At 34.4% G+C, this 15,269-nt stretch overlaps 1 protein-coding gene across 1 annotated transcript in view; it reads right to left on the bottom strand.

Annotated features, from left to right (window-relative positions):
* Positions 1-1,304: 1,304 nt before the first annotated feature.
* The window catches only part of LOC139487508 (uncharacterized), a 66,434-nt gene continuing 52,469 nt past the window's right edge, over positions 1,305-15,269 (bottom strand). The window contains exons 28-32 of the mRNA XM_071272360.1: positions 4,604-4,815; positions 4,122-4,244; positions 3,272-3,381; positions 2,191-2,349; positions 1,305-1,852 (exon numbers count right to left, since the gene is read on the bottom strand). Of these exons, the coding sequence (XP_071128461.1) occupies positions 1,602-1,852; positions 2,191-2,349; positions 3,272-3,381; positions 4,122-4,244; positions 4,604-4,815 (855 nt within the window). The 3' untranslated portion in view covers positions 1,305-1,601. The remainder of the gene's footprint in view (positions 1,853-2,190; positions 2,350-3,271; positions 3,382-4,121; positions 4,245-4,603; positions 4,816-15,269) is intronic.

The raw sequence follows: 15,269 nt of genomic DNA, 5'->3' as shown, positions 1-15,269 counted from the left end.
GGGTACCTGAAATCATCTCTTTGTCGTAAAGTTTTGTTTTCAACCGACCCTCATTGTGAATTTCTAGTTGTAAGTCAAGATATGATACAGACTTAAAGATTCTGCTTGCTCTACAGATGATTACTAAATGTATGTTTCAGACAAAGTTAAATAAAAGTATCATATCAATTTGACATTATCAATGATCAATATATGGACACATGCCAGAAGAACAGAAATGCACACATTCGAATTATTTCAAACACTCAATACACCAACTTCTGCTAAAAGTATCAAGGACGCAAACTTAACCAAAAAACTTCATTATAACTAAACCATAAAAATTAATTTACGGTCAGATGATCAGTCATGAACACCATACATTATATATAGTTAACATGTTGCTTATATAATCTGTTTTGTTCACACATCATTGTCAATATAATGAAATATGATGCGACTGTGGGAGGTTTAGCTAGCTATAAAACCAGGTATAATCAACTAAATTTACAACTTTTAAAAGACGTTATCTGTACTAAGACAGGAATAAAACAGTTGTTATGCATTAGTTTGGTATGTTTGAGCTTTTGATTTTTACATTTGCTTAGGGACTTTCCATTTAGAATTTTTCTCAGAGCTCTGTGTTTTTGATATTTTACTTTCTATTACTCATCTGATAAATTCACTTTCCGAAAAAACATAATTTAAGCAGTCACTAAAATATGAAAATGAGATGACAGCTAATGGACATATAACACATGAAAACTGTGTCAAATAAGGTGACTGTTTTTCAAGGATATAAAGCATCAATTTGTTCAACCTTCTGAAGTATAAAGGCTTTATTATATACATAGTAAACACCATTGTCATGGAATTCGTGCTATAGTTTCAACCTTCTGAAGTATAAAGGCTCTATTATATACATAGTAAACACCATTGTCATGTTATTTCGTGCTATACTGGGAGAATCTAATGAATCAACATTATTTGATGGAAACAATCAGAAGAATGAAAAATACAAACAAACAGATGCTGACAGCACTAACTGTACCTTGGACAATACCAAATGCTCGTATTCAAATTTAATTTAATTCTTTTTTTGGTCATTTTAACTTTTTTTTTAATTGAAGCGTCACTGATGAGTCTTTTGTAGTTGAAACGCATGTTTGGCGCAAATACCAAATCTCAATCATGGTATCTTTGATGAGTTTAATTTCTCCAAAATAACAATATGTCAACTGATTAAATTCAACTGTTCATTAAATTCAACTTGAAATTGGAATCTAGTTTATTTCTGAGCATTTGGGACTAAACAAAACAAAAACATAAATATTGTAGATATTTTTCAGAATCAAAATTATACTTTTCTATAACAACAGACTCATAATTTAATCTTATACAACAATAATCCATTTAAAACAACATAAATGTACGATTTATCATAATAAATATCTCTTATACAAAACTTCATATGCATAAGATATGACCTTTATGGAGCTCAATTTCAAATTTCATAACCAACCTGGCTTATAATACAAAATATCTGTGTATAAAATATGTATTGTCTACCCTGTATTTCTAGACTAAACAACATATACTCTTCAATAGAAAATTTAGTTTCGTCAGGAATTAAATATATTAGGCAGTTCTTCATCATCACTGTTAATGTTTTCATCGTCCTCCAACAAAGACGGGTCTATTTTTCTCCTCTTTCTCCTTTGTCCAAGACCAGCACTACCTGGTATCCGATAAGTCAGATCTTCCTGAAAGTCCATCTCTTCTGAACACTGGTCCCCTTTCTCTAATGATACAGATTCAGGGACCAGTTGCTGTATATTAGGACTATCTGTCGATAATGATGATTTACAGGAATCTACAAAATACATAATAAAAAGTAAAATCACAAAAATACTGAACTCCAAGGAACATTCAAAATGGAAAGTCCTTATCAATAAATATAACATTTAACAGAGGGAAAAATAACAAGAGACAAAACCTATGAACAATTGTTTTTTTTTAAATAGGAAACAAACAGTATTTACAGCAACAGAGAACATAAAACACTTCTGGATAACAGCAGTAAGCAAATTAACATAATCATCTGTCGTTTCAATGATGGTAGTTGGTAACTGGCTCTTGACTAGGACTGAAATATGAACAAATTTCACTTCCCATTAATAAACTCAATGAAGTAGCATTCTAAATATATACCTGTAAGAGACATTGGTGGACTACTGGAAGCATCATCTGTTAACATTTCTTGGTTGTTATGGTTACGTTTTTTCTTCTGTGAACTTTCCGTTGGTTTAGGTTCTAATTTGAATCTTTCTCGTATAATATCTGCACTCTGTAATCCTTGGAGACTGGAATCTATAAAAAAATAAAGTTTGTCAAGTTTTTAAATATGTTTGATGGCCTATTTAATGTAAACAGGCTGCAATATAAAGACAATACATATGAGAATGTTTTGGCATTGATATTGATGTTATGTCAGGGGTTAGAAGTGAAGGACTTCCTGAGAGGGACTTTCTAAAAACAACCTAAACAACTGTTACGTCTGTTTGTCTCCAATAGAGTATTGTCTAATTAAAAATTGTTCCACATCTTATTTTTTTATTTACTTGGAGTGTTTTGTCCATAGCAATCATTGCACATCTTCTAGCTTTTATACAAATGGTATCCAAGCTATTGTTCAAAATCAGGTTGAGCATGCTCCCAGAAAAAATCAATCATGCTAAAATGATTTAGACAGCTATAACGAATCTGGAACCTTTATATTTTCATGTCATGGAAATAGAAATGCTTCTGACAATAACATATATTTTTGGAAACAATATAATGTTCTATATTCAAAACTTTTCAATTGATTGTATAAATCTCTGAAAGTATGAATGCTCCATTTATCAATTTTCAATTTCTAGATGCATTTCAAACTTTTAAAGGCATACAAATTTTCAGATAAATGCGGGCCAATTACCATTACTTAGCCTTGATTAAAAAAAACCTGTGAGCATCATCATATATCCCATCCCATCTCCCAACATTCTCCCTTGGTAAACAAAATCTTAATAGATTCCTAAGTTCAAAGTCTTATAACTCCTACAAAAGACAAACTGTGCCATATAGATATATTTAAAAGGTGACCCATTCCAGTGGCACGTCTGTGTACACCTTCACCAAAAAAATCCCTCCCTTTCTGATACTGGTATCTGTATGTGTGTACCTTCATATGTAGGTTTTTGTGTATAAGTGTTTGTTTACGTAACAAACACAGCTGTACAGTGTATCTTACCTTTACATTGCTGTAAAATTTGATGCCACAATTTATTCTTGGTCAGGTTATTTTCATTACCAACAATCAACAGATGATGTTTGGCTCTAGTCAAGGCAACATTGGTTCTCCTGTGAAATCATAGTATCTCATAAAAAATTTAATTTTATTTTGTGTTACAAATAAAACTTCTGTATATGGTCATGATTTTTTCTTCATTTTTTAATATCTTTTAAAAATATAAACTGTTAACACAGATTTATATCTTGTCTTTTTGTTATTAGATGGTAAAATGCAAATGTTGAAATTAAAATAACAATACGATCAAGTTATGCAAAATATTTAAAGTCAATGAACCATAACTAAAGAAACCAGGCCAAACAATCTCCATGGAAATGAAATACATCAATGCTAAAACAACTACATACCATATATCATTGAACAAACACTAGTGGATTCTAATAAAGTTGAACTGACCTAATCACAAACCTATACATGTAAAATTCATCAAGGCAAGACAAAATGCAGTCATCTCAACCAGCAACTTAAACTGAATTTAAATATTCAAATTATAACATGCTTTATGTGAAAAAGAAGATGTGGTATTATAGCAAATAAGACAACTCTTCACATGAGACCAATGATAGAGAAATTAAAAACTATAGGTCATCGTACAGCTTTCAACAATGAACAAAGCCAATACCACATAGTCAGCTATAAAAGGCCACGAAATAACAAGTGTAAAACAATTCATACGAGATAACGAATGGCCTAATTAATTGATATCTGTTTTCACTGGACTGGTTTTAGGCAAAATGGTTTAAAAAATTTAACTGATAAAATGATTAAATATTGTAGAAATCCAGCATACTTTTCATTATCAATAAATCCCACATTTCTGGTTCTGACACACGACAGGATGATCACATCTCTCTCTCCTCCTTGGAAAGCATCAACTGTAGAAACCATTACACCCTTCAACTCTTTACAGTTTCTGTCAAAATAAAAAGTTAATTCACAAATCATAGAAAGGTATCACAAATGCATTAACTTTGTCCATGTGGATTGACAACAGCTTTTCCTAATTTTGAATCCTTGTCACTTTGTACGTTAGCTAGTAGTTACTGGAAATTTAAGCTTAGCAAACCTATACTGAGACAAATCTTATAACTTTTGTAGCTTTCACTTACTATCAGTATAAGTCACGGATATGAATTGTTTTCAATTTATTTTGTTCGTTGATTAAAAGTCTAATGTTTGATTTTGTTCCTTTTTATGGACTCCTTCTATTTTTTCAATACTTTTGTAATACCATTTTTCAGCAGTCGAAGTGAAGGTTAATTTTATACTTACTTATTGCTGCCTAGCAAGTTTGTAATTTTATACATCTGAGATTTATAGAGGGAGATAACTCCAATCCTGACAGGATCTACATCTCGGTCAACCAGTACCTCAATCAGAAACATTATAAACTGGGCCTCTTTGTCATTGTAAAAGCTGCCATCTCTGTCATTGATTTCTAGGCCATCACATACATCATAAAAGCAAAGGGCAGGTAACTCATCCTAAAAAAGGTATAGTTATCATTCAACATTGAATTCTAAAAATTTCAAAGTGACTTTTTGTCCAGAGTCAAAATGGCTATATAGGTTTTATAAGTATAAAGAAGCAAATAAGCAACATTAAAATATATTTGAAGGTCCCCTGAAGGTTTTGTAGGACTATGAGAGCCATATTGCACATAAAACCTCCATGTCCATTTTAAAATGTTGGCAGGTGTTGACTTATTTTTGTGTCATAAAGTCTCATTTGGTCATATCTTCTTTTATTCAGATTCAGAATAACTAAACATAGAAAAATTTTGTAGTCTATAATTTTGATTAATTTTATATTTTTTTGTAATATAAGATTTCGCTATATTTTTTCATAAATAAACTTTATCATATACTTAATAGAAAAACGAAATATAAAAATGGGGTCACTGTTCATTTAAGCTCACAATCTGCCTTTAAAAGAAGCATACATTTTTGAAAATGTCCTTTTTTTCTGCTGAACTAATAGGAGAAATAAAGGTAATATTAAAATAAAAAAAGAACTAAATTACAGAAATCGCTTAAAGGAGTAGGTCCAGTAAGACTCCTTTTTGGCCCCAAAATATAGCAGTTTTACAAAATTGTTAAAATGTAAACTTTCAGTTATTTATTGGACAGTAGAATGCGTCTGCTACATAGATATGGGCTGTTTTTGACAATACAATGCATATATATCAGGTACTAGCACCATTAAGTCAAGCTAAATTACTGAAATCTTCACAATTCAAGCATTTTAGTTAAATTTTAGACGGTTTTCGTGTAAAACGAAAGTGGCCGCATTCGTGTTCATCCTTAATATTGAAACCTAAGTTGTATTTTATGATAATACATAACATATATAAAGGATGAGGATGAACACGGATGCGGCCACTTTCATTTTTGACAAAAACCATATGAAAAGTGACATTTTTCGGCATATTTGGTAGATTTTTCATATTTGAGCTTGAATCGGATAGTTTTTAATGACTGAATCAGTTCAAATCTTTCACATAAATTAATTGATTCAAATGAAAGAGACACTTAAGTGTATAAAAAGTGGTCAAAATTTTTCGTCAGATGAACCTGAAATTTGAGGCCAAAATCGGTCCTTACCAGACCTACTCCTTTTACAATTATTTAGTTTATGTAAAGCTTATTTGAAAACAAAAATAAAAAACATAGGTCACCGATGAACTAAAGAAGATATTTCAATCCTAATGCCAAATAAATGGCATTTTTGCACCAAAGGGAGATAATTTGGAGCTTTTCAATAATATAAACATTTTAAAAGTCATCTGGGGCCAAACTGAATCTATTTTTTAAGATGATTTTTGTACCATATCATAAAATAACAAGAAGTAATTGTAACAGGATGCTGTTACGAAGTCTCCCAAACAAGGCTCCAATAACTCTCCATTCATCTGGTCCCATGTTCATTTGATTTGAATTTTTGTCCCATACAAGATAATAGCACATTCTCAAATTGAACAAGGTAGGGACGACCCCAGACACTTCCCTTAAATTTCATTTGATTACCTTTATTGTCCCATACAAGAATATATACGGTTTAGGGGTGGGGATGTTGACCGTTTACAAGTTTTCAAACAAGAAGGGGTGGGGTGACCCATTAAGGACTTCCCTTTTATTTTATTTCATTTGTTTTATTGTCCCCTACAAGAATATATATGGTTCAGGGATGGGGATCTGGACCGTTTACAAGATAATAGTACATTCTCAAATTGAACGGGTTGGGGGTTGACCCCCAGGAACTTAAATTTAATATCATGTGATTTGTTTTATTGTCCCATACAAGAATATATACGGTTTAGGGGTGGGGATGTTGACCGTTTACAAGTTTTCAAACAAGAAGGGGTGGGGTGACCCCCTAGGGACTTCCCTTTTATTTTATTTTATTTGTTTTATTGTCCCCTACAAGAATATATATGGTTTAGGGGTGGGGATCTGGACCGTTTACAAGATAATAGTACATTCTCAAATTGAACGGGTTGGAGGGTGACCCCCAGGAACTTAAATTTAATTTCATGTGATTTGTTTTATTGTCCCATACAAGAATATATATGGTTTAGGGGTGGGGATGTTGACCGTTTACAAGTTTTCAAACAAGAGGGGTTGGGGTGACCCCCTAGGAACTTCCCTTTTATTTTATTTCTTTTGTTTTATTGTCCCCTACAAGAATATATATGGTTTAGGGGTGGGGATCTGCACCGTTTACAAGATAATAGCACATTCTCAAATTGAACGGGGTGGGGATGACCCCCGGGAACCTCCCTTTAATTTCATTTGATTTGTTTTATGGTCCCATTCAAGAATATATATGGTTTAGGGGTGGGGATCTGGACCGTTTACAAGATAAAAGCATATTCTCAAATTGAAGGGGGTGGGGATGACCCCCCATGGACTCCCCCTTTATTACATGTGATTTGTTTTATGGTCCTTTAATCATTTCTGAAGACTGCATGTATCTATCACTTACAGTTTTTAAGTTATATTCATTTGAAAAATTTGGAAAATAAAATCCCATAGGGTTCTATAGTAAACCCCACCCTCCTTTCTACCCCCAAAATACCCCTTAAAAGACCCCAATGCACAAACGAAAGATTGATGGCTCACATAGACATATTAGTCTACCCTTTTATGAAATCCTACGTTAATCTGACAAGCGGTTTTGGAGAAACGCTGCGGACAAGTTCATTTTTTAAAGTGGCGGAAGAAGAAGAATAAAAAAACCTGAGCAAAAACAATAAGTCTCCAAACTTTGTTTGGGAGACTTAACTAGATTTGCCATTGCAAGCAATAGCGGATGTCACCCTTCCCCCCATTGCCACTAAGCGGCAGCCATTTGAAAATTTCAAAGTCAATAGTCTCATCTGTACTTGCCAGTTAACAATAATATCAAGTTTCATTAAGTTCAAAGTATTTTGAGAATTTTTGACATTTTTCCAGTTTCCATGGCAACAGTGGCCATTTTGGAAATTCCAAAGTCAAAAGTCTCATCCAGACTTGCCAGTCAACTATCATATTAAGTTTCATCAATTTTGGAGCATTTTGAAATTTTTGAGATATTTGATCCTGTATCCATGGTAACAGAGTAGTTCCAATGATTGTCAAAATCAATCAAAACCTATATATAGTGGATAACTATATTGTGTAAAAATTTGTTGATTTCAAGTTCAAGCATATCAAAATTATTCACCAAACCCTGAAGTTTTTAGAGCATTTTGACACTTATGCACTGTTTCCATGGTAACGGCAGACATTTTGGAAATTCCAACGCCAAATTCCACATCTACCAAAGTTGCTCATCGTTATGCTAAAGTTTCAAAAAATTTGGAGCATTTTCATATTTTTGAAATTTTTGGTGTAGTTCCCATGGCAACATAGTAGTTCCAATGATTGCCAAAATCATCCAAAACCAGTATATGCCCGGCACCTACATTGTATCAAAATATAATGATTGTAAGTCAAAGCATTTCCAAATAATTCATCAAAACCAAAAACTGAAATTTTCCATTATTTTTCGGTTTCCATGGTGATGGCAACCATTTTTTAGTTCCAAAGTTGCACTGCAACTGGACAGTCAGGGTTCCTTGTTATAGTGCACCATCATTCAGATTGGTTCCTTTGGCTCTAAGAAAACTGCCGGACAAAATTAGGTGGAAGAAAAATAATAATAATAATAATAACTAGATTTGCCATTGCAAGCAATAGCGGATGGCACCCTTCCCCCATTGCCAGGTGAGCGGCAGCCATTTTGAAAATTCCAAAGTCAAAGAGCTCATCTACAGATGTCTATTAACATTCTTGTAAAGTTTCATCAATTTTGGTGCATTTTGAATTTTTTGAAATTTTTGCTATTTCCATGGTAACGGGTACCATTTCCAAAATTCCAAAGACAGGTGCCACTTTGGGACATGCCATGTTACATATCCATGAAGTTTTAGAAGGTTTGATACTGATATAGTTGCAAGAAATTCAGCTTCAATGTGTTTTCCCATAGGGCCAATGTTAAACTTTCGCCCTGTTTCCATGACAATGGCGGCCATTTAGGAATTTCCTAATATTGTAACAACATCTAGACATACCAAGGAACATTACCATAAAGTTTCATCCAGCTAGGTCTTATAATGAAAGATTTAGAATTTGCATTTTTTTTCACATTTTATCAGTTTCCATGGCAACGGCAGCCATCTTGATGATGCCATACCCTGTTTGCAAAACTTCATATGCTGGGTAACATTATGGTATAGTTCCATGACCATTCGATCATACAGTGCCAAGATATGGCCTGGACAAAAAGCGTGGAAGAAAAATAAAAATAACTAGATTTGTAATTGCTAGCAATAACGGATGGCACCCTCGTCCCCCCATTGCCAGGCGAGCCGCAGCCATTTTGAAAATTTCAAAGTCAAAGAGTGCATTTCCACATGCAAGTCATCATTTTTGTAAAATTTCATTAAGTTTGGAGCATTTTGAAATTTTGGACAATTTTGCTGTTTCCATGGTTACGGCAGCCATTTTGGAAATTCCAACTTCAAAATGCAACTCCGCACATGTCAGTCACTATTTCTGTAAAGTTTCATCCAGTTTGCAGCATTTTGATTTTTTTTGGAAATTTTGAACATTTGTCCTGCAACCATGGTTACAGTAGATAATTCCAAAATTCTAAAAGCAGACATCTCATTGCCACATGTCATGTTATATATCAATGCAGTTTCATTTACTTTGTTGCAATACTCTCTGAGAAAATGCAGATTTTATGCATTTTTCCATAGGGTCAATGCAAAACTTGGCCCCAGTTTCCATGACAACGGCGGGCATTTTGGATTATCAAAATATTGTTTTGACATCTTAGCGTACCGGGTAATATTCTAATAAAGTTTCATCCAGCTGAGTGTTATAACGAAAGAGTTAGAATTTTTGATATTTTAGCTGTTTCCATGGTAACGGCAGCCATTTTGAAAATTCCAAAGTCAAATTGGAAATCAGCCCATGTCAGTTACCATTCCTGTGGAGTTTCTACCAGTTTGGAACACTTTGTTTTTTTTCGCATTTTTGCTGTTTCCATGGAAACGGCGGCCATCTTTTACCATTCCATACCAAGGTGCACAACTTTACATGGGGGTCCTCATTATAGTAAAGTTCCATCAATATTGGTCCATAGGATTCCGAGAAACACGACGGACAAAATGTGTGGAAGAAGAATAAGAAAAATAAGAAAAAAAAGAAACGTAGAATAACAATATGTCACCCCAACTCCGTTGAGGGTGCCATAATAAGAAAAAAAGAAACGTAGAATAACAATACGTCACCCCAACTCCGTTGAGGGTGCCATAACTAGATTTGCCATTGCAAGCAATAGCGGATGTCACCCTTCCCCCCATTGCCACTAAGCGGCAGCCATTTGAAAATTTCAAAGTCAATAGTCTCATCTGTACTTGCCAGTTAACAATAATATCAAGTTTCATTAAGTTCAAAGTATTTTGAGAATTTTTGACATTTTTCCAGTTTCCATGGCAACAGTGGCCATTTTGGAAATTCCAAAGTCAAAAGTCTCATCCAGACTTGCCAGTCAACTATCATATTAAGTTTCATCAATTTTGGAGCATTTTGAAATTTTTGAGATATTTGATCCTGTATCCATGGTAACAGAGTAGTTCCAATGATTGTCAAAATCAATCAAAACCTATATATAGTGGATAACTATATTGTGTAAAAATTTGTTGATTTCAAGTTCAAGCATATCAAAATTATTCACCAAACCCTGAAGTTTTTAGAGCATTTTGACACTTATGCACTGTTTCCATGGTAACGGCAGACATTTTGGAAATTCCAACGCCAAATTCCACATCTACCAAAGTTGCTCATCGTTATGCTAAAGTTTCAAAAAATTTGGAGCATTTTCATATTTTTGAAATTTTTGGTGTAGTTCCCATGGCAACATAGTAGTTCCAATGATTGCCAAAATCATCCAAAACCAGTATATGCCCGGCACCTACATTGTATCAAAATATAATGATTGTAAGTCAAAGCATTTCCAAATAATTCATCAAAACCAAAAACTGAAATTTTCCATTATTTTTCGGTTTCCATGGTGATGGCAACCATTTTTTAGTTCCAAAGTTGCACTGCAACTGGACAGTCAGGGTTCCTTGTTATAGTGCACCATCATTCAGATTGGTTCCTTTGGCTCTAAGAAAACTGCCGGACAAAATTAGGTGGAAGAAAAATAATAATAACTAGAATTGCTATTGCAAGCAATAGCGGATGTCACCCTTCCCCCTATTGCCATTAAGCGGCAGCCATTTCAAAATTGTTTAACAGTGAATGCACATATATACATGGCAATACATCTTTCTGTAAATTTTCAGTACATTCAGAGCATTTTAGAAAATTTTACATTTTTGCTGTTTCCATGGCAACGGCAGCCATTTTGAAAATTCCAAAGTCAAAAGTCTCATCTATACATGCGAGTTAACAATAATATTAAGTTTCATAAAATTTGGAGCATTATGAAAATATTTGACATTTCTGCAGTTTCCATGGCAACGGTGGCCATTTTGGAAATTCCAACTTCAAAAGTTTCATGCAGACTTGACAGTCAACAATCATAGTAAGTTTCATTACTTTTTGAGCATTTTGAAATTTTTGAAATTTTTGACATTTTGGCTGGTTTCTATGGTTACACAGACCATTCCAAATTTCTAATGGCAGATACCACATTGGTACATGGGAGGGAACATACCATCAGAGTTTCAATGGATTTGACCTACCCTTTTAAGAAAGTAAATGCCACTTTTAGGTGTTTTTGGACCATTTTTACCATTTTTGCATTGTTTCCATGGAAACAACAGACATTTGGGAAATTCCAACGCCAATTTCCACATGTACCAATGTTGCTCATCGTTACTGTGAAGTTTCATTAAATTTGGAGCATTTCCATATTTTGGAAATTTTTGGTGTAGTATCCATGGCAACATAGCAGTTCCAATGATTGCCAAAATCATCCCAAACCCAGTGTATAGTGGGCACCTACATTGTATCAAAATCTAAAGATTTTAAGCATAACCATTCTCAAATAATTGGCCGAACTCTAAAATAATATGTTTTCAGCATTTTCCCGTTTCCATGGTGATGGCGGCCATTTTTTAGTTCCAAAGTTGCACTGCAACTGGAAAGTCAGGGTTCCTTGTTATAGTGCACCATCATTCAGATTGGTTCCTTTGGCTCCAAAAAAACTGCCGGACAAAATTAGGTGGAAGAAAAATAATAATAACTAGATTTGCCATTGCAAGCAATAGCGGATGGCACCCTTCCCACATTGCCAGGCGAGTGGCAGCCATTTTGAAAAATTCAAAGTCAAAGAGCCCGTTTACACATGTTTATTAACGTTGTTGTAAAATTTCATCTCGTTTGGAGCATTTTGAAATTTTTGACATTTTTGCTGTTTCCATGGTTACGGCGGCCATTTTGAATATTCCAAAGTCAAACACTCGCTGCAATTTTTGCCCTCCATAATCATATACCATTTAATGTCTCTAGAATAAATTTAACATTGATGTTCTGGAATGTTCTGTGGAAATTCAAAGTTTTGACCTTTTTGCATTGTTTCCATGGTAACAACAGATATTTTGGAAATTCCAACGCCAAATTCCACATCTTCCAATGTTGCTCATCGTTACTGTGAAGTTTCATGAAGTTTGGAGCATTTTGATATTTTTGAAATTTTTGGTGTAGTTTCCATGGCAACATAGTAGTTCCAATGAGTGCCAAAATCATCCAAAACCTGTATATGGCCGGCACCTACATTGTATCAAAATATAATGTTTCTGAGTTTAAGCATATCAAAACAGTTCCCCAAAACAAAAAACAGGATTTTTTCACATTTGTTCCGTTTCCATGGTAACGGCAGCCATCTTGAGCCATTCCATGGTGCCTGCAACTCTTCACCTAAGGGTCCTTTATATAATAGAGTTCCATCAACTTTGGTCCATGGGATTTCCAGAAATCTCCTGGACAAAATTAGGTGGAAGAAAAATAATAAAAATAAAAAAAAAAAGAAACGTACAATAACAATACGTCACCCCAACTCCGTTGAGGGTGCCATAACTAGATTTGTAATTGCTAGCAATAACGGATGGCACCCTCGTCCCCCCATTGCCAGGCGAGCGGCAGCCATTTTGGAAATTCCAAAGTCAAAGAGTGCATCTACACTTGCAAATTATCATTTTTGCAAAATTTCATTGAGTTTGGAGCATTTTGAAATTTTGGACAATTTTGCTGTTTCCATGGTTACGGCGGCAATTTTGGAAATTCCAACTTCAAAATGCAACTCCACACATGCCAGTCACTATTCTTGTAAAGTTTGATCCAGTTTGCAGTACTTAATTTTTTTTGGAAATTTTGAACATTTGTGCTGCAACCATGGTTACAGTAGATAATTCCAAAATTCTAAAAGCGTACATCTCATTGCCACATGTCATGTTATATATCAGTACAGTTTCATTCACTTTGGTGCACTACTCTCTGAGAAAATGCTGATTTTATGCATTTTTCCATAGGGTCAATGCAAAACTTGGCCCCTGTTTCCATGACAACGGCGGCCATTTTGAACTATCCAAATATTGGCTTGACACCTTGGCATACTGGAGAACATTTTCATAAAGTTTCATCCAGTTGGATCTTTTAACGAAAGAGTTCGAATTTTTGATATTTTAGCTGTTTCCATGGTAACGGCAGCCATTTTGAAAATTCCAAAGTCAAACTGGAAATCAGCACATGCCAGTTAACATTCCTGTGGAGTTTCTTCCAGTTTGGAACACTTTGATTTTTTTCGCATTTGTGCTGTTTCCATGGAAACGGCGGCCATCTTTTACCATTCCATAGCAAGGTGCACAACTTCAAATGGGGTTCCTCATTATAGTTGAGTTCCATAAACATTGGTCCGTTCAATTCTGAGAACTCTCGCGGACAAAATGTGTGGAAGAAAAATAAAAATAACTAGATTTGCCATTGCAAGCAATAGCGGATGGCACCCTTCCCACATTGCCAGGCGAGTGGCAGCCATTTTGAAAAATTCAAAGTCAAAGAGCCCGTTTACACATGTTTATTAACGTTGTTGTAAAATTTCATCTCGTTTGGAGCATTTTGAAATTTTTGACATTTTTGCTGTTTCCATGGTTACGGCGGCCATTTTGAATATTCCAAAGTCAAACACTCGCTGCAATTTTTGCCCTCCATAATCATATACCATTTAATGTCTCTAGAATAAATTTAACATTGATGTTCTGGAATGTTCTGTGGAAATTCAAAGTTTTGACCTTTTTGCATTGTTTCCATGGTAACAACAGATATTTTGGAAATTCCAACGCCAAATTCCACATCTTCCAATGTTGCTCATCGTTACTGTGAAGTTTCATGAAGTTTGGAGCATTTTGATATTTTTGAAATTTTTGGTGTAGTTTCCATGGCAACATAGTAGTTCCAATGAGTGCCAAAATCATCCAAAACCTGTATATGGCCGGCACCTACATTGTATCAAAATATAATGTTTCTGAGTTTAAGCATATCAAAACAGTTCCCCAAAACAAAAAACAGGATTTTTTCACATTTGTTCCGTTTCCATGGTAACGGCAGCCATCTTGAGCCATTCCATGGTGCCTGCAACTCTTCACCTAAGGGTCCTTTATATAATAGAGTTCCATCAACTTTGGTCCATGGGATTTCCAGAAATCTCCTGGACAAAATTAGGTGGAAGAAAAATAATAAAAACTAGAATTGCCATTGCAAGCAATAGCGGATGTCACCCTGGTCCACCAATTGCCTCTTAACAGCAGCCATAGTAACGGCAGCCATTTTGGAAATTCCAAAGTTAAATGCCGCATCTAGATTAATATGTTAACATTTCTGTAACGTTTCATACATTTTTGAAGAATTTTCAAAATTTTGCTTTTTTTGAACAGTTTCCATGGCAACATTTGAAAATTCCAAAGACAAACTGCTGTTTCATATTGTGCTCCCCATAATATTATACCATTATATAACATTTAATGACCGTAGATTTACTTTAACACTAATGTTCTAGAATGTTCCATTACATTTTTACATTCTTTCTATTTCCATGACAACGGCAGCCATGTTGGATATGCCAACCCTCGACTGCACTTCTGCACATGGTCATTAACATTTTGGTATAGTTCCATAACAATTGGTCCATTCTATTCTTAGAAATAGTCTGGACAAAAAAGTGTGGAATAATAATAATAAAAAAAAGAATCGTACAATAACAATATGTCACCCGACCTCCGTCAGGGTGACATAATAATAATAACTAGAATTGCCATTGCAAGCAATAGCGGATGTCACCCTTCCCCTATTGCCACTAAGCGGCATCCATTTGAAAACAATTTAACAGTGAATGCAGATCAACA

The sequence above is a fragment of the Mytilus edulis genome, chromosome 9 (assembly GCF_963676685.1).
Source record: "Mytilus edulis chromosome 9, xbMytEdul2.2, whole genome shotgun sequence".
NCBI classification, from domain to species: domain Eukaryota; kingdom Metazoa; phylum Mollusca; class Bivalvia; order Mytilida; family Mytilidae; genus Mytilus; species Mytilus edulis.
Note: the sequence above shows the minus strand (reverse complement) of the source record. Positions and strands in the feature narration are given on the sequence as shown.